Source organism: Lynx rufus, unplaced genomic scaffold (genome assembly GCF_022079265.1).
Source record: "Lynx rufus isolate CCGP_SWC_20201006 ecotype Redwood Valley unplaced genomic scaffold, mLynRuf1.p SCAF_7, whole genome shotgun sequence".
NCBI classification, from domain to species: Eukaryota; Metazoa; Chordata; class Mammalia; order Carnivora; family Felidae; genus Lynx; species Lynx rufus.
Window position 1 is genome coordinate 16,620,951 of NW_025814889.1, and position 20,727 is coordinate 16,641,677.

General features: G+C 41.1%; 1 protein-coding gene across 3 annotated transcripts in view; it reads left to right on the forward strand.

Moving 5' to 3' along the window:
* The window catches only part of SLC39A12 (solute carrier family 39 member 12), an 84,679-nt gene that overhangs the window by 20,858 nt on the left and 43,094 nt on the right, over positions 1–20,727 (forward strand). The window contains exons 4-8 of one of the 3 annotated variants that reach the window (XM_047067414.1): positions 3,637–3,809; positions 9,055–9,226; positions 14,459–14,631; positions 17,527–17,679; positions 19,518–19,628. In XM_047067414.1, the coding sequence (XP_046923370.1) occupies positions 3,637–3,809; positions 9,055–9,226; positions 14,459–14,631; positions 17,527–17,679; positions 19,518–19,628 (782 nt within the window). The remainder of the gene's footprint in view (positions 1–3,636; positions 3,810–9,054; positions 9,227–14,458; positions 14,632–17,526; positions 17,680–19,517; positions 19,629–20,727) is intronic. The other 2 variants (XM_047067415.1, XM_047067416.1) reach the window with 2 other exon arrangements.

Consider the following 20,727-nt stretch of genomic DNA (forward strand, 5'->3'; position numbering starts at 1 on the left):
GAAGTCCTGTAGTGCCCTGCAGTTCAGTGTCTCCTGTTCAGCAGAACCTGGTGCATCAGGAGAATCTTCTATGTCTCTTGCATGCATCCTGCTATTGGCTGAAACACTTTTTCCTTCAGTCCAGTAATCTGCAATGGCTCTCTTTGCCTGTTGTGGACAGGGTTTGGTCCCTGTGGGGTTAGTGCAGGACACTTTCCCTGTATTGTACCCTAAGAAGCCTTCATTGGTGGGTGGGACCTATAGTAAGACCAGCTGTCTGTCCCACTGCTAAGCCTCTACCCTGATGGTTGTGTGTGGTTCTTTCCCTCTCCCTGGGGCAGGAGTTAGTTTGGTGTGATACTGGCTCCTGTTTGGGATGCTTGCACACTGCCAGGCTTGTGGTACCACTTTGGATTAGCTAACCCAAGAATGTATTGGAGGGGGCAGATCCTCAGAAGTGTGTGGGGTCAGAGGAATGGTATTAGCAAGGTTTGCCTGGGTCTGCTGCAAGAGGGGACGTGAAGCAGAGGCCTGGCTGGAGGGAATGTGTCTGCAGGGGAAGAAGGGGCAGGGCATGCTCTTTGTAAGTTATGCAGTGAGTGTAGGTGCTGCAGTGGGCCCCACCGATGTCTGTGTGTCTGGGCTGGGGGAACAGGGAAGGAAAATGGCACCCACCATCATCTTTGTTCCTGGAAAAATGTCCCATTGGTCCCTGCCCTTCTAGCTGGAGCTCTTAGATTAGTAAACACATCTCTCTCCCGTATGCTCCTGGTATTTTTCAAACTGCTGTTTCTACCTTGTATCACAGCAGGTCTGTCTGTTGTAATGTTTCTTTAAGGACTGGGAGTCAGTTTCCTCTCACCCTCCCGGTTCTCTCAGAGCCAACCCCACTGATTTTTAAATTTCCAGATTTTAAGCCTCATTCATTGTAAGACCTTGTGAAATTTCGTCTGTTTAGTTTTCAAAGCCAAATGTTATGGAGATTTGTCTTTCCTGAGTGGGCTCCTTGGTGTGAGAATCTACTTCTCTCCCCTTTCTGGGATTGTGGGTCCACCCTCCCCCAGACTCTCCTGCAGTCTTTTTCACTCCTCACCACGTCTCCACCCTTCTTACCCTCTTCAAAGCTGCCTCTTCCCTACATTTAGCTGTGGTGAATTTGTTTTTCCAGTCTTCAGGTCGTTTTCTGGGTTTTTTACACTGATTGTTGCCTAGTTGTATCAATGGGACGAGGTGAACTTAAGGTCCTCCTACTCTGCCATCTTCCCCAGAAGTCAGTTTTAAGTGTTTTTTGTTGTTGTTGTTGCTGTTGTCGTTATATAAATTCTGAATATTAAAAGTAGGTATCTAATAAAAATGTAATGAACAAAAATATAAACAGTAATATAGTCAACCCCCAGGCACACAGTATCTAGCCTCAACACTTACCAGCAACTGGATAATCTTATTTTTTATTTGCCTCCACCCTTTCCTATCACTTGATTATTTTGCAGCAAATGATTATTAAATATTTCTGTGTGAATCTCTAATAGACAAGCGTTTTTAAAAGCACCTTATTACCAATATCACAACTAAAAAATTAATATTGATTCCTTAATATCACAAAAAAAGCCCATTAATGTTTACATTTCCCTGATTGTTAAAAAAAGATGTTTTATTTTTTATCACACCAGGATCTAAATAATGTTCATAAAATGCAGATTGTTGGTATATCTCTTCAATTTCCCTTTATAGATGTCATGCCTCTCCCCGACTCCTTCTCTATTTCGCTACGGTTTTTTTGTTAGAAAAAAGGGGACTGTTTATCACATCTGGGTTTTGCTGATTGCATTTCTAGTCATCCAATATGCATTTCTATGCACTGTGTTTCGTGTATATTGGATGTTGTAGAGATTTGATTAGGTGGTTTGTTTACTTGAAGGATGCTGTCTTAGAGTTAGTACCTTCCGCCAGAAGGTACATAACATCTAGTTTTCTCTTTTTGAGAAGTCATAAGGTATTGATGATACTTGTCTATATTGATTATTTGCAGCTTGTGAAATGGTGTTCTTCTAATTGACTCTTTTCTTCTTCATTTATTAGTGTAATAATTCTGTAATGGAAAACTTCCCCTCGTCACAATTTCATTTTATTGAGGTTTGTAAAGAAAAGTAAGAATAAATTCTTTTTTTTTTTAAGTTTATTTATTTACTTTGAGAGAGAGCACACAAGTGGCAGAGTGGGAGGGCAGACAGAGAGGAAGGAAGAGAATCCCAAGCAGGCTGCATGCTATCAGTGTGAGCGCATGAACTGTCAGACTGGATTATTTCTGGTATTCTTTCTTCGTCTTCGGTAATTTTTCCTTTTACCATTTCACATACGCTGCTGATCTCCTTTTGTGAACTTTTCATCTCACTCACTATATTCAACACCAGAATTTCCATTTGGACCTTTATATAATTTTGATTTTCTTATTTCTTCTATTTGCTGATTTATTATTGTCACACTTTAATTCTTTAAATATGATTTCCTTTAGTTCCTTCAGCGCACTTATAATAGCTGCTTTCAAGTCTTTTTCTGCTTAATCCAACATCTGGGAATACTCAAAGACATATTTATTGACTGCTTTCCTCCCTGATTCTGGGTCACACGTTCCCATTTTTTTGCAAGTCTTATAATTTTCTTTTCGCTGAAAGCCAGTCATTTAAAATAAGATATTGTAGTAACTCTAGTTTGTAATTTTTCTTGTCCTCGATGATGACATTCAGGAAAATACCAGGGACGTTGTATTCCCAAGCAAGCTGATGGATAAATCCAAAGAAATTCACCACTATACTTAATTTTTCTGCATACCAATTAATTTTTTAAAATTTTTATTTATTGATTTACTTTTGAAAGGTGGGGAGGGGCAGAGGGGGAGAGGGAGAGAGAGAATTCCAAGCAGGCTCCATGCTGTCAGTGCACAGCCTGACGTGGGGCTTGACCTCCTGAATTTTGAGATCATGACCTGAGCCAAAATCAAGAGTTGGACCCTTAACCAACTGAGCCACCCAGGTGCCCCTGTACTAGTCAGTTTTTAAGAGCCTCGAGCTGTACCAAGGGAAGCTAAACTGTAATCTATAAACTGAAAACCATACTACAATAGTATTAGACGACAAAGTCAGTTGTCTCTATAGTCTCAGATCTCTTTCATTTCCTTTCTTGTTTCTGCATAAACAAACCCTTAAAAGGAAAATAATTTGATTGACTTAAACATATCATAGTTTACCTACGGAGGATGTATGTAATACCTCAAGGAAATGAATTTCCTATGGATTAGGCCAGTTCTATCCTTTGTGTGCATTTTTATGAGGAACATCTAGAAAAAGAAAGAGTTGGCTCACGAGAAGGCGTTTCTTTGGAGGAATTGCCCACTGTATCATCCCTAGGAGTTAAAAGTGGTGGGAACATCTTTGTAAGACTGATTCAGCCCCAAAGCTTAGTCAAGATCTTGTGAGGGGATTAACATTCACGTGAAGTATAAGTGTTCTTTTATTACTTTTCAGAGTAATGTCTTGACTTTTCATTAGGACCACATTTATTTAGCAAACTATCTATGCTGTGGCCATAAGAAATTGTACTTATCCTGAGATTGACCTGTCTTTATTCTATGTGACACCAGATTTTGTATGAAATTTCTAGAACTAGACCAACTCCTCAACACTCTCTGGACCAAAAGTACCTGTATCCGAAAAGATAAAATCCATCGCCTTGAAAGGAAACAAAACAACCTAACAATCTATGACTGGGGATACCCTAATCTATCTGTATCCATGGACCAAGAGTCAGAAGACAGTTCAGTTTCCTGGGATAAGGTATCGTTATTCTTCTTCTTACACCACCAGTTGCTACTGTCAAAGTGGTGAAAGTTCTGTAAGAGTTGTGAAAAACTTAAGGGATGATGTGTATTTCCTTCAATGTGAAAATATTGTATTTGTACGGAGTGGTCATGGGTTGTTTTCTTCTACAAATGGGTCTCTGCTGACATAAATGTGAGGCCAAGACATGTAGGAGAATAAGACAATAGATGTAGATAGATATAGATAGATATACAGATATACTTCCTCTCTTGTATCTATATCGCATGCATGAATAATTAACTCAACAAACATACTGAACATTTATTACCTGCCAGTCACCATCACGGTCATTGGGTATACAGTGTTGAAAAATATAGGCACAACGCGGGGCACCTAGGTGATTCAGTCGGCTGAGCATCTGACTTCAGCTCAGGTCACGATCTTGCAGTCTGTGAGTTCGAGCCCCACATTGGGCTCTGTGCTGACAGCTCAGAGCCTGGAGCCTGCTTCGGATTCTGTGTCTCCCTCTCTCTGCCCCTCCCCCACTCATGCTCTGTCTCTCTCTCTATCTCTCTCTCTCTCTCTCTCTCTCTAAAATAAATAAACATTAAAAAAAATAGGCACAACTCCTTTGGAACCTACAGTGTAGGAATAGGACACAGACATTGCATATATACTTACAATGATGAATGAATGCTTTAAACTTAGATAAGGTTTTGAAGAGATTACTTTGGGCTGTGAGCAACAGAGAAATATTTGTATAGTGGGTAGCACTGAGAAGGTTTTTGAGAAAAGGTGATGTATGAACCTATGAACATATTTATACCCATATTTCCTAAAGTTATGCCCCAAAGTACATTCACTTGTCTGTCTTGGTATTTCTTGAAATGGGTCCTATGATTAAATTGGTGTGGGAAATACTAGAAATACATATTACACTGTGGCATATTAGGGTATCTGGGAGGTCTCTCAGCAAATAAACTTCTTTGATCTTATTGAATCCAGCAATTCTCAAATTTTGACTCTAGAATCCTTCCCTGCCCTAACCATTTAAAATCCCGAGAAACTGGTGTTCCACGAGCATGGCTTATGCTTATTGAGTACGTATGATGTGTTAGACATAATGCTATTTCACCTGCATTGCCTCATTTAATTATTATAACAACTATATGAGATCGGGGTCTATTATTCCATACTATAGATATTTTTCCATACTACAGATGAGGAAATTGAGGCATGGAGCTAATAAGTAATTGCTTAATGTTTACAGAAACTGAGGATATATACAGAGGTTGATTACATATTCTGTGCTCTTAACTGTGCTATTGCTTGGGGAAGTGTTGACTTAAATAAAACTAGTTTTGTTATTTGTATCTCAGATGAGCAAGGTACAATTTGTACCTTAAAAGAGCAAAATCCCCTATAGATTGCTAACAATTCGGAACGTTTTTCCTGTGAGTTATGAATACATGATTGCACAGTACCATAGATTCCGTCCCTACCCCTGGAAGTTTGTATCTCTTAATACCCTTCACCTGTTTTGCCCAACCCCTTCAACCCTCCCCACCCCCCACTCTGGCAACGACTAGTTAGGTCTCCATACCGAAGAGTCTGTTTCTTTTTTATTGTTGTTTGTTCACTAGGTTTTTTTTTTTAGAGACAAAACCAGATTATTAATTAGAATATTAGATATTTTTAAAAGTGAATTTTTGTTACTTGTGCGGTATATATAAGACATTTATTAAAGTTGATTCTTTCAAACTCATGCTTATTGTATTCAACCCAAGGTGAAGAGAGCTGAAGCCTGTGTTGGTCTTTGTTTGCGAAGTCTTTTTAGATGCTTCTTCAGGACTGGCTCTGGGGAAGGGGGCAAATTTGCCTAATGGAGACCTTATCTTCATAACAAATGCAGATTGTTTCCTAAAATTTAGAAACTACCTACCTAAGGCACGTGGCTTTAAAAAAAAGTTTTTTAAAAATGTTTTTATTTATTTTTGAGAGGGAAAAAGAGTGCGAGCAGGGGAGGGGCAGAGAGACAGGGAGAGACACAGAATCCGAAGCAGGCTTCAGGCTCTGAGCCATCAGCACAGAGCCCAACACGGGGCTCGAACTCACGGACCGCGAGATCATGACCTGAGCGGAAGTTGGACGCTCAACTGACTGAGCCACCCAGGCGCCCCAAGCATGTGACTTCTAGGAACAGTAAGAGTCATTTGCTGTGCTACCAATGCCAAGTAAACAAAATCAACCTTTTCAATGGTTCTTCTCTGTCCCAACATGTCACTTTGCTTGTGACTCTTGATAGGACACTACGATAGACTAGATCTGAAGAACCTGTGTATGTTATTTAGACCAGTGGTTCTCAAAGTTTTGTCCCTCGACCAGCAGTGTCAGCATTGTCTGGGAACTTCTTGGAAATGCAAATTCTCAGGTCCCACCCCATCATCTTTGAATCAGAAACTCTGAGAAGTAGAGCCCAGCACTCTGCCTGTTAGGAAGCCATCCAAGCAATTCTCAAAACTAAAGTTCAGGAACCACTGCTTTAGAATATGTTTGTAAAGTTACCATAGAAGTCTGATGACATCAACACAAGGATACACATATACTGAAATTTTATGTAAGGGAATAAAGCTAGTTAAAAAAATTTTTGTTTTTACATTTATTTATTTTTGAGAGACAGAGAGAGACAGCATGAGCAGGGGAGGGGCAGAGAGAGAGGGAGACACAGAATCCGAAGCAGCCTCCAGGCTCCGAGCTGTCAGCACAGAGCCCGACGCGGGGCTCGAACTCGCGAACCGTGAGATCATGACCTGAGCTGAAGTCAGATCCTTAACTGACTGAGCCACCCAGGCGCCCCAGGAAATAAAGATAGTTTAAAAGTTATTGGCTGGATAATCTAAATTTTCATTCTATATTATTCTTTATTAAAAATATTTTGGGTTCGGGGCACCTAGGTGACTCAATCGGTTAAGCAGCTGACTTCGGCTCAGGTCATGATCTCACAGTCTGTGAGTTTGAGCCCTGCGTCGGGCTCTGTGCTGACAGCTCGGAGCCTGGAGCCTGCTTCAGATTCTATGTCTCCCTCTCTCTCTGCCCCTCCAGAGAGAGCTGCTCTCACTCAGTCTCTTTCTCTCTCAAAAATAAACTGAAAAAAAAACTATTTAAAAATCTTGGGGTTTAAAATTTTACAGAATATAATGAATCACCTTTAAGGCCATTTATGTTAGTGATTTCAAAAAGAAATTTAAAACCAACAAAGGACCTGAATAGTACAGGAACAGCAAATAAAGATCAAGGGCACAGAAGCTTATAATAGAATATCCGTACTCTAGGAGAAGGTAGTCTAAGACCAGAACTATTCAATTTCTTGGCAATGAACTGGGGAAAGACGCATGGCATTCTGTTCATTTCCTCTCTCCCCTGCTTTACTTAGCAGTCGAGCACTTTTTAATGAGAATGTTTATTACGAAGGATTCGTCATCAAAAGTTTGGTGTTCGTTTCCCTTTTCTGTTGTCAGTAGCTTTAATGATGAAGTCATTGTATCCCATTAGTAACAAATGGTGCAACAGAAGATACTGTCTTTGGCATAAATTATTTTGACAAAAGGAGAAAAAAAAAATCCCAAGTTTAGTTTTCTGTTGCTGCTTTTTGTAGTAGAAGCCTTTTGGAGTTTTGCCCAGCCTTTTTCTGAGAAATGCCTGCCTCAGCCACAGGCCTGAGGCTGGCAGCCATGTCCGAATGGAATGATCCCACCTCCTATCTCGAGGCAAGACTGATTGAACCAGAGGGTTGTCTGACCCAAGGGAGTTCATCTGTGGCTTTGCTGTAGCAATCAGGTCTCTGTCAGGACTTGCAGACTCAACTCAGTCTTGGGTTTGTGGGCTGAGAGGTCGCTTCAGAGTTGGGGCTTATATGGCCATGTGTTTACTGAAAGAGAAAACACCGGACTGTAAAAGGAAATAAATATATGCAGAGGGAAAGAGAAAGGAGAAAATACTTGGTCCCGAAGAGAGAGAGTGAGAGAGAGAGAAAAAACAACTTTAGGTTCTGATTTTCTAGCTTCAGATTGAGTTCCTTTTGAGGTGTGGCTATCTTCTCAATCTTGGAGATCCTTAGTGTCCTTTCAATACGATCTCCTCTTGGTTCTTGCTGGTTCAAGTGGCTTCTCATCCCTGCCACCAAACATTTCCTGATCAAGATAGGACATTTTTTATTCACGGGATCTTCTCCCCCCAAAAATTGTATGTGGGAAAACCCAGCAAATATGTGATCATTATTTCCTGATTAGCAATGTGCCTTCTTAAAAATCCCTACGTTCTAAAGCGTGGCAAATCAGGAAAGCCTCGCAAGTCGATGAGTTTCTTAAAATACCTTATTGATTGTGACTGGAGCTCACGAAGATATTGCACGAGGGTCTGACTTCAGACCCCAAAGATTCTGCACGAGGGTCATCCATTTGTGCTGGTGGAACTATACACATTGAAACCTTTAAGTGTAACTTCTGACACACAAAATCAGCCCTTAACACTTCTGAGATGACCAATTCCTTGTGGCAGCTTTTAGAGACGTCTTGCATTTGTTCTTTATCTATGATCCTGATCTCTTATAAATATGCCTATACAACATAGAAAGGCTTTAAAGATAGAGGAGCAGCAGTAGGCAATCGTAATGATTTCAGTTGTTTTTGTGGAGAAGGGACATCCCTTACAAAGGTAGCCATATCATTTAGTGTTTACACACGAGCTGGTTGACACAGCATTCACTTTTTAAAATATTTACTTTGATTGCTTTTGAAAATACATGTTGCCTACACAGGCTTACTAAATCAGAGAATATTAAAGACAATGATCTTATAACCGCAGAGCACCTGTTTATCATTTGAAGTCTCGGTTTTGTTGCTACAAAGCCATCCCCACTAAAAAACAACAAAAGCATTGAGGCTTCCTTAGCCTGCTGGCTAGCAAACCATGCCACACATTGTAAAACACGGTTGCATGTTTTCAGGAAGGAAAAAAGTGTGCAAAACTCTTACTAGATAATACTCAAAATAAAAGTGAGATACAGCTGGCTTTGATCAGAGATGAAAAGTAATCCTTGGAAATTATATATGCACAAAGATTGCAGGGAAGAAAAAATGAAGTCATGGCTTCATGTGTCCTTTTTAGCCATTCTGTTTAGTTCTGACTCCTTGGGAATGGCAACTGATGGTGGTAAGTTTGTTTGCTGAGATTAGTAACAATGACGTTTTCCCCCAAACAGACTTGCTTCTCTGCCGGGCAGCTGGTGGAGATATTTCTCCAGAATAGCCTTTCACCCATTTCGAAGGAAGACTTTCAACAAATGAGTCCGGGAATCATCCAGCAATTGCTCAGCTGTTCTTGCCAGCTGCTCGAGGACCAACACACAAAGCTCCCACCAACCACTCTGGAGAGTAAGTTGTGGTTCTTCCCTGAGAAAGTTGGTGCCTATAACGTACATAATAATAACAGTTGATGGAAAGTTGGTGCACATAATGTACGTAATAGTAACAGTGAACAGAAAGTTGGTGCATATAATGTACACACTAATACCAGTGAATGGATGGATACTTACTATATACCACACGCTGTTCAAAGCATTTTACGTGTCTCACCTCATTTCATCCTCACAAGCACGCTATGAGCTAGATACTATCAATGTCCCCCTTTTACGGATAGAGAAACAGGCACATAGAGGTTACGTGACCTTCCCAAGGGCGCACAGCAGGTAAGTGATGGAGTTGGGATTCAAACCCGGGCAAGCTGGCCCCAGAGTCATTGTTGTCAGCCACTATGCTACAGTACCCTTCACTGAATATTTTATAGTTTGTATGTACGTTATATAAATTGATTTTTGTCCCATGTATATGACTGAGTCATAGACCAACTTAGTTCATAGTTGAGAAGGGGCATGATATGAGAGCAAGAACCTTAACGATGGGGTCAGAAATGCAAAGCTGGGCCATGCCTTCTATCCCCAGCCCACTCTTGTGATCTTAAGCCATCTCTTTATTTCCCTGAGCCTGTCTTTTTTTTCCTGCCCAGTGCTACTCACTGTAGCCCTACTGCGGTAGGTGAGCTCTATGCCTTCTTGGGGTAGCTGTAAGTTTCAAATGGGATAACGGGTACGAAACTGTGTTGTGGAATTTAAAGCACTGTGTATTTAAAAGAAAAGGAAATAGTGGCCTGAGAACATTCGTGATGGACCACAAAAATGTGACCGTGAATGCAGGCACCATTCCAAATATTACCAGTGATCCCAGGGCCTTGTGTATGGTTTTTTCAGAGCATTTTGCTTTCTCTTTGCGATAGCCTCGTGATGCCCATCCGGGATGAATTGTCCATCTGCTCACTCCTAACTCACAGGGAATTGTGCCACATTCAGTGGCTCATTTGAAGAGTTCATGTGAACAGAAACCTTGCCAGACCTAAATATCTACCACATTCGCTGAAAGGAAAAGAATTTCATTAAAACTGAGCTCTCATTAAAAGTGAGCAACTACATAATTCAGCACCTGGTGAGCAGTGATGGTTCTGAAATGGGTAAGAGGGACAGAAGCACGGGCACCTGGGAGACTCCAGGAGTAAGTTCACATTTACATTCCCACCACCTCCCATGGTGTCTGCTTCAAACAGGCCGCTACAAAATAGGTTTCTGAACTGCAGAGCTGTGAATTGTTTTTCTTTCTCATGAACACCTAGATCCTTCTAGGGACTAGTCTTCCTGAGAAAAATTCAGAGAAATCGCACTCACTATGGAACCTAGCCAAACATTACTGTGCTCGATTTAAAGTGTTGCATTATGTGACTTAAGGGAAAGGCTTAAATATCAGAAAATGTAGGAAGGAGGCATAGGAGACGTTACTAAGAGTAGTGTTTGGTGTGCCGGGACCTGACCCCAAAGTTCCAGGTTGGGTTGAGTTTCCAGGAAACAGTGTTATGACCACGTATAAGTCAGGTTTCAGATATGTTCAAAGCAGCTGCCTAAGAATGGCTAGGTGTTTAATTATTAGGTCAAGTTCTATTATAATGATGCGAAACATTTAAATAGAAACTCTATAAGTTGCCTGACTCCAGTCAAGACGTCATGACACCTATATGAGGACCTGGGGTAATTAGCAGAGTCCTATTGCCACAAACGTCAGATTTTATGGTTTTCAGGCGATCTTTGCCACATGAGAGCAGGTGAAATCTGATTCACAGAGGACCTGAACGTTTCTAAGCCCTAGAGTTAGGAAGTGTCCATTCCAGGGGCTCCTGGGTGGATCGGTCGGTTGAGCGTCCGACTTCGGCTCAGGTCATGATCTTGCAATTTGTGAGTTCAAGCCCTGCATCGGGCTCTGTGCTGACAGCTCGGAGCCTGGAGCCTGCTTCGGATTCTGTGTCTCCTTCTCTTTCTGCCCCTCCCCCACTTGTGCTCTGTCTCTCTCTCTCTCTCTCTATCAAAAATAAATAAAATAAAAATTTTTTTTTTTTTTAAAAAGGAAGTGTCCATTCCCCTCCAATACCAGCTGTAGTTGCCCTCAGGACAAAGGGGAGAGGAGTAGAAGAAGAATCAAAGGACTGGAAACTTTGTCTTTTGCCTGGGAAATGCCACGCCCTAATTTATCCTTGTGAATTCTCAACATTTTCTGACCTTTTGTAGCTTTCATAAAAATGTGGCAACTTTGAAACATATTAGACATCCAGGTGCTCATGTTAAACTTCAGCTGTCTTTAATTTATGTATTTGATGAGAAGAATGATACTCCCCCATACAGTCTGTTTGTCGAAGAGTATGATATGAACCTTGGTTAAATATCTCCAGGGATGTTTTTATAACATAGGTATTTTTATTATGACAGAACAAAGTGAAACCTCTAGGTAGGTATATGACCATTCCAAATGATTTTTATTATTTTTTAATTTTTTTAAGTTTACTTATTTATCTAGAGGGGGGCGAGAGAGAGAGAGAGAGAGAGAGAGAGAGAGAGAGAGAGAGGAAGGGGCAGAGAGACAGGGAGACAGAGAATCCCAAGCAGGCTCCGTGCTGTCAGCACAGAGCCTGTCACAGGGCTGGATCCCCACAAACTAAAATCATGACCTGAGTCAAAAATCAAGAGTCGGATGCCTAACTGATAAGCCATCCAGGTACCCATATTTTTAAATTTTTTAATTGTGGTAACAAACTGAAATTGAAATGAAATTTAACCATTGTTAAGTATAGAGTCCTCTCTATCCTTTGAACAACAACTGTTTTATGGAGAGGTTCCCTAGAAGTGAAGGGGTAGTGATAAGAATGGAAAAATTTAAAAATTGCAAGTGTTTGCTTCTTTTGAGTACACTACCAACTCTATTTTAATATTAGACTCCTGTCTAATTTAGAACATAGAATTCAATAAAAGTGCTCTTAAAATCACAAGTCTATTATCATGTTGCCAGCTTTTATCATTGACACAAATTAGTGTAGAGGGCGAACCTTCCAGAAAAGAACCAGAATGGGAAGAATAGAATGTTTTCTGTTATAACAAATTTTAAGATGATCGTTTCTTTTTTTTTTTTAATTTTTTTTTTTCAACGTTTATTTATTTTTGGGACAGAGAGAGACAGAGCATGAACGGGGGAGGGGCAGAGAGAGAGGGAGACACAGAATCGGAAACAGGCTCCAGGCTCTGAGCCATCAGCCCAGAGCCCGATGCGGGGCTCGAACTCACGGACCGCAAGATCGTGACCTGGCTGAAGTCGGACGCTTAACCGACTGCGCCACCCAGGCGCCCCTAGATGATCGTTTCTTAAAATCTACAATAGGCCTCAAGTAGTGTGGTAATTGAATTGTTTGATTTAACTTATCTGTAGTCAGTAAGGATAGTTTAATTTTGTAATTAACTTCCTTCGTTGTTTACAGACCAGTTTGCCATGGCTTGTTAGTAATTTCTAAAGAAGTAGGACAAGTATTTGCTCTGAGTATCTGCAACCAAAGGAAAATGGTGGCCCGAAAAACTCTTTATCCCCAAATCATTTATTTATACAGTTGACTCTTGAACATCATGGGTTTGAATGGCAGGGGTCCACTTATATGCAGCTTTTTTATGTATAATAGAGTATTGTAAATGTATTTTCTCTCATGATTTTCTTTTTCTCTCTTTCTTTCTTTGTCTTTTTTCTTTTAGAGAGAGAGAGAGTAAGGCAGGGAGAGGGGCAGAGGAAGAGAGAGAGAAAGAATCTCAAGCAGACTACATGCTCAGTGTGGAGCCCAGCATGGGGGGCTCAATCTCATGACCCTGGGATCATGACCTGAGCCCAAATCAAGAGTTGGGAAGCTCAACCAACTGAGCCACTCAGGCACACTATTTTTATGATTTTCTTAATAAAATTTTCTTTTCTGTAGCTTTTAAAAATGTTTTAATAATGTTTACTTATTTTTGAGACAGAGAGGGACAGAGCATGAGCAGGGGAGGTGCAGAGACAGAGGGAGACACAGAATCCGAAGCAGGCTCCAGGCTCCGAGCCGTCAGCGCAGAGCCCGACGCGGGGCTCGAACTCATGGACCATGAGATCATGACTTGAGCAGAAGTCGGACACCTAACTGACTGAGCCACCCAAGCACCCCTCTGTAGCTTAACTCTTGCATTTTTCAAAGATCAACTCTGCGTGACACTGAAAGCCACTTTTTTCCTTTCTCTTAATCTTTTCTTTTCTTCCTTGTCTCTTCTTCCCTCACACATATTTGCTCTTGTTTGAATAATCTTAAAAATTGCACCCCCTGAACGTTTTTTGAAAATTCAGAAACCTGCCAACATGGGATCAACTTAGGGGTTCTAGAAGATTATTGCAATAATTTAAAACCTAGGCTGTCCAAATTTATATTATCAACCATCACACATTCATCGATCAGTTTTTACCGATATGATCGCTCATTTTAGGCACGGAGAGTAATAAACACTTTCAACATTACAGATAATTTTGAAAATTTTTGGAAGAAGGTACTCACCTTGTACAGAAACGTAGGTCTCCGGTGGCCCCAAACTGTGTGCTCCCTCTGCCACTCTGCTTCCTTGGCGTCAAAAGATTTAGATGGGATTAGAAGGAAATCACCACCAGTCTATGGCAGCATATGTTATAGTTTAAAGTGGGGGAAATTAATAATTTCTTTGGGGGTGGGAGATGAGCTAGGTCCTTGTTTGCCGTAGTGATTTTAGTAGGACGTAGTCAGGGTAACTTCAAAGCAAAAAGGTTAACGGTGAAAGTCTTTTCATTCTTTTCCTTAAAAATCAAGACCTTTTAGGGGTGCCTGGATGGCTCAGTCGGTTACGCATCCGACTCTTGACTTGGGCCCATGTTGTGATTTCACCATTTGTGACACTGAGCCCCGCATCGGGCTTTGTGCGGACGGTGGAGGAGACTGCTTGGGATTCTCTCTCTCTCCCATCTCTCTGTCCCTGCCCGGCTCTCTCTCAGAGCTCACTCTCAAAATAAATGAACATTAAAAAAAAAAAAAAGAAAGAAAGAAAGAAAATTTAAGACCTTTTACACGCTATAACACTCATAAAACAATTCCGTATCCCGACCACCTGTATCATAAGATGGATTCTTCTGGCATTTTCACTGGCCAGGGCACTCCTAGCAAATGAGGAGCACTGACTGCTTTGCAATCTCCATTTGGCTTAGAATACGGCTACAGCACAGTGGCCGTGGCCCTGCTCACACTGGGCTCCATGCTTGGGACAACGCTGATTCTGTTCCACAACTGTGAGGAGAACTACAGGCTTATTTTACAGCTGTTTGTGGGTCTGGCCGTCGGGACGCTTTCCGGGGATGCTCTGCTCCACCTTATCCCTCAGGTAACTCTTTTCCTGTTTGCAATGGTGTGTTTCTCATTTCCATTTCCATTTAGTCACTGGAGGTGTTGATGCAAAATTTCAAAGGGACTTGGATGAATCAATGCAGTGGCCATTTCCAGTTGTCTTTGGAAATAAGTGTTATTTCCCCAAAGCACTTACAGAGGAAAAGAGATAGCCAAGCCTTAGGTTTACCACGGGTTATTCTTATTTTTTAAATAAACCAAAAAAAAAAAAAAAAGGTGATCAGATGCAGATTCCTATGAAGAAAACTTCAGGAAGTTTTCACTAATTATCTGCCAATAAAAATGAATGGGTTGCCAGAGGTTGCATTGAGTTTTCTCCAGTTGCCCCCAACTCTCATCAGATCCCGTCTCTGCCCTCTCTGCTGTGTTTTTCCGCCCCAGACAGTTGTGCCTCTGCAGCTCCCTTGCAGGCTGCGTTGTTGTCTGGATTGAGCCAATGGAAGGCACAACAGAAAAGCCAGGGTAGGAGGAGAGAGTAGCAGAGATATCTCTTCCTCACTCTCTCCTGGCTCTGCACCTGCTCTAGAAGCAGCTGATTTCCTACAATATTACAGCTCCTCCTGTGGGAGCCCTTCTCCCCGACTCCTCTTCCCACTGAGCTGCAGAAACATTATTTCCAACCTTTGCCCTTTCTGCCCCAAGAGTGGAAATGGTTTTCTGGGGTTACTCGCTTCTGGGTGTCTCATTAACCCCTTGTACCTGCCTTTCTGCCTACACCTCTGCCCTTACACCATCATTAAGCTCTCCTCATCTGAACCATCGAAATGAATTTTTTGTTGGGCTAATAACATCTAGATTTTCCTTAAGAAAAACGTAAGCCTCAGGAAGCTGGCTCTTGGCTGAAGTTTTCTGAGGCTCTTTATTTGTCAAAAATGAAAGGTCCAGGACCTGACATGCAAGAGTTCAGACGGAAGGGTCTCCAGATGAGGTTATTTCTTCCCTCTGAAATCTCTTGAGACTGGACAATGATGGGCAAATGAGCCCTCTTCTTGCAAAGCCGGAGATGTTAAAAATTTCCACCAGCCTCTGGCAATTTCCTACAGGGTCACTCTTGTTGCTTAAAGGCTCAATGATTATTAGATGTTTTGAAAAATCACAAAGTGAGCATTGGAAAATGAAACAAACCATTATTTGTTTTAATTTCCCTCGTAATCTAATTTTCTGGAAATATTTCAGGGCTTATTGGCTTGAGGAAGCGGCCGAGGCCTTTTTCTAGGTCCCTTTAGCGGTTTCAGGGCTGTTCACTGCAAAACAGCTAGAGGGTCTTAAGGCTTCCCGCGCCTCTCCCAATGGGGGGCTCACATCTCCCAGCAGCAGGGCATGGGCTTGGGGTTTGGGGGGCCGTCAGCGGGTTCTGCAGAGACACGTTCCGGAGAGGAGCTTAAAAGATTAGCCAGGTTTCACGAAAATTGGAAGGCAAGTGTTTTACTTGAGGGAAGAGATGCGGACAAACGTTACTGGGGAAAGGAAGAACAATGCGGTACCAGTGTGGTGGAAAGCTAGAAAAATCAGTGGTTCCTGAACGAGATCCATGGCCAGGGTTCAGAAGGCCACACGGAAATGAGAAAAATACCACTGTCAGGATTTCTTTTTTCTTTTTTTTTTGACTAGCAAAATTTATTCAACTTAAAGGTCTGCATTTGATTCTGAGATTGTGGGGTCTGCTTCTGTTTTGTTTTGTGACCTTACCACGTCCCCTGTTTTGTGAAATAATGGTAATTGCGAATATTAGATAGGTATCCTTCCTAATGCCTTTACCAAAAGGAAAAGCTGCCTACTGTATATTGGATTTTAGTTAGGTTCATAAACTCATCGTGTACACTTAGATGCACACATTTACTCACACATGTGAGTACATTATGTGCACATGCGCATACACACTTAAATCTACGCGTGGACGTATGAACACATGCACATACAATATGTATGCATAGAATCTTTTTCCTTTTTTGTTTTTTTAAATTTGATGGTCACTAACATCCTAAATGTAGAAACCACTGAGCTGTTTGCCAAACTGCCTTCTCCTGGGGAAGGAATATGATACATAATGATTTACTAGCTCACAAGAAATCATGAGGTCAACCAATGGGATGAGTCAACTAGAGGAAAATTCCTAATGCATTTCATGTATCCTTTTGTTTCTCCAAGCGGACAGTACTGCTGGGTATACACTCAGTGGAAGATATCGTTCAGGCGGATTTCTTACGTATCAGAATATTTAATAAAAGTTTTCTTTTTAAAAAAATTTTTTTAAATGTTTTACTTATTTTTGAGACAGAGGCAGAGCGTGAGCAGGGGAGGGGGAGAGACAGAGCGAGACACAGAGTCCGAAGCAGGCTCCAGGCTCTGAGCTGTCAGCACAGAACCCGACACGGGGCTCGAACTCACGAACCCGCGAGATCATGACCTGAGCTGAAGTCGGTCGCTTAACCGACTGAGCCACCCAGGCGCCCCTAAAAGTTTTCTTTAATTGCAATGGGGTGTGGAGAGAGTAAACCCTGGATGAAATGTATCTTTATATTTCTTCTGGGTATAAAATATATTCATCTGTTATTAAAGACTTGCTGGGCAAACAGGTATGGATTGAACTCCTAGGAAAAGACAGGGACTGAGAATATCTCAAAATTTAGGGTTAAAGTTCTCCTTTCTTTTCCCTTGTGCACATTTTATTTGACCCTGATTAAATCATCTAGTGGAAGTATTCGTACAACTGAAAGCAAACGTGGCTTTCAATGATTCCAGCGGTTGTCACGGGGTTCCCCAGAATGAAAGGTGAATATATTTAATACCGGGCCTATTAATTAACATTTAAGCCATCGTAAGTCATTTCTTTGTGTCTCCTTTTTGTGTTTGCTTTTGTTTTTTTTTAAAGGTTCTTGGTTTACACAAGCAGGAAGGCTCAGAGTTTGGACATGTCCATGAGAGCAAAGGTCATATTTGGAAACTGTTAGGCCTAATTGGAGGCATCCATGGATTTTTCTTGATCGAAAAATGTTTTATTCTTCTCGTATCACCAAATACCAAGGTATATTTAAAATTTTCTTTATCTTTGCTTTAGGGCTTCATAATATTCCTCCCTTATTTCAAAAGTACTTGTTCAAAAGTGACTGACGTCTTCGTGATGCTCTCTATGTGAGGGATGGGGCTCTGATCTCCAGTCACGCTGACTGGCAGCTTCCCTCTAAGTATGGTTCTTAATTTTTTAAACATGTGTTGCTGGCCCGTTAAGGTACTTGTTAAAACCTGCTCTTTGACCTTCATGGCTAGGTTAGAAACAGGAGACCATTTCATGTCTGGGAATGAAGGGGCTGAAAGGCCTACGCACTAATGAGTGTTTTGGATGTCTTTCATAACCCGAAACAAATAAACATGGAGACAAAAACTTTGCAAATTCACAAAATTACCCATCATTTTCTATCTTAAAACCACTGAAAATTATAAGAACAAGGCGCTCAGAAATGGGGTTTGTGGCAGATCTTTTTTCTTTTTTTTTTTTTGTGGGTTGAATAATTGCTTGCATTGTACCTGTATTTGTTTGATCAGTTTCTGGGTCTGTGATGAAATATAAAATGCAGTATGGTTTTTTTTCATGGATTTGCGTTGCTCTTACACGTTATCCTATAAGACAATAGATTAACTGTCTGGTGGGATGGTTAAAAAGGTAAATGCTTACAAACAACTGTGGGAGACTAAAATAAAGTAAATTTTCCTTACAAAGTCCTGGGGCTCTGCGGTCTGCTATGGTTTTTCTACGTATTTTCTGGCTTTCTACTTGTGCACGTAATTCATAATGTCTGTGCTCAGGGAAAACATTAGCAGTCATGTAAAATATCAGCACTTGTTTATTACGATTCCTAAATGTATTTGAGGCACAAAGTCTGTGTGTCAAAAATTAAGATGGTTTTATGGATGGACAGAGGGATGATAGATGGATAGACAGGTGGTAAAATGGCTTTAGTAAATGGTAATGGTGGATCTTGGGAATGAATATCTGAGTGATCACCTTACACTTCTTTCAGCTTTTCTGTGAAAGCTTTAATGAAGCAAAGTTTTTCTTTGTCCTGGAGCTCACGCTAGGAGGCTATAGTAATTGATGGTCAAACCATCTTTGACCACAGTCCCCACCCTGCACATTCAACAACTTAACCTCCTCAGGAGGGGTTCTCATCTCAAGCACAGAAGTAACTATCAGATCCCCTTTGTACACAATAGATTGGCGTTCTTAGCCTGGGAAAACTAAATTACAAAGCCAGCCTGTCAGCTTGTATGTGACAATTAGAAGTTTAGCCAGGGTGGGAGTGAGTGAAATAAATTCTGGGCATCCAAAAATGAAAAGTTTATTCAGACTGTCCTTGGACTTGTCAGAGAACTTACAATAAGGTTTGAGAACATATTTCAAGACTCCTTATATTGAGTAAAATAAAGGGAATGTGAATATTTTAGAAGGTATAAGTGCTTTAATTGATGAATATGTTTCTGAAGATATTAATTTCATTGTTATAGGGTGTGATATAGTTTCAGTTATCATCCTTTTGGTATCTCCAGCAGAAAGAATTCCAAATTTAATTTCATAGTAAATATACTTTTTCAGTAAATACAAAAGACAATATCAAAACAACCACTATTCAAGTCTCTTAAAATCACAACTAGACGTATTTAAAGTTTCATTCTTAGGGCATTCAGAATATGCACAATGTTTCAGAACTGGCCTGTGCTTCTCCAAGGTGAGACATTTTAGTATTTGCCACAACGAGCCCGCCACTTTGGCCAATACGCAAGATGTTAAATAGAACCATGGAATTCACAAAGGCTGCACCTGTGTTCTTCTGGCTTCAGCACTAATTTTAAACCATCCTCATCCAGCAGGGCATGTCATTGGTTAATGGGCACGTGGAACATTCCCACCATCTTGCGCTCAACTCTGAATTAAGTGACCAGTCAGGCAGAGGCAAATCTGCTTCCACTATCCCGTTGGTAGGTTACCGATCTGAGGTATTCTACTGATCTGATTACCTTCCTTCCTTTGTTCCTTAATGAACAGATGAAAATCAGTAGGCTAGATGAATATCTATTTGTGATTTGCCTGTTTTGAACCATGATAAGTAGTTTGGGAAGCTTTGCCAAGCACCTGAAAGCTGTTTTAAAGAATAAAAAGCTTTTTTCCCCACGGATTCAAATCCTTGGTATCTGCACCACGTTGAAGCATATATGATTAGATTGCATAAAATACATCTTGATCATTTTGTTTACAGGGTTTCATAAACCCGTTGACCTCCAGGTTTTCCATTCTGAGGAATCCTTAGCCATGACCAGATGGGGCCAAATAAATTGTGAGCAAGGAATTAGTGCAGCTAGTGTGGTAGGGTCCCCTCCCTAAGGAAAGAAAAGAAAAAAAAAAAGAAAGAAAGAAACCTCAAGGTAACCGGCTATGAGCGTGCGTGACAACATCCCTCATGACCTTGTAACATGAGACCACTTAATCAGACCACATGTTTCTGTGTGTTACCATATATGGGAGACAAATAAATAGGAAATATATAGAAAGCTATGCCATACGACGTTCAGGGCTCAGTTCTTCAGGTATGAACCCAACTGAGCAGTGCCCGCAGGAATAAAGTTGCTTCCTAGAAAGAAAAACCTCAGTGTCATGACTCTGTTCGAGAATCCTGCTACTCTAGGAGTGGGGTGATCATTTTGTACTGCAGAAGATAATTGATTCTGCCCCATAAGATGTCTCGTAAGTGGCTTCTGTTACACTGAGTTTTCCGGGACAAATATTCCACGCAAATTTGCAAAACACAGCCTCCCATCAGGTTGAAAACAATGCTCCTACTCTAATTCTTAAAGTAGCAAGTAAAGGGACAGGAAGAATCTGAAAGTGACATGTAACAGAACACTTGTCTCCTCTAACCATGGCCATTGGGGGAAGGGTTTACAGTTCAAGGATAGATTCCTGACCGAGTGGAAATAAGTAAGCCGTGCCTGGGACATTGCCACAGCAAATAGAAGTCTGCTGGTAGATCACAGATCTAGAGCTAACTCAATTAGGAACAAAACCATCCCTTTAAAAAAG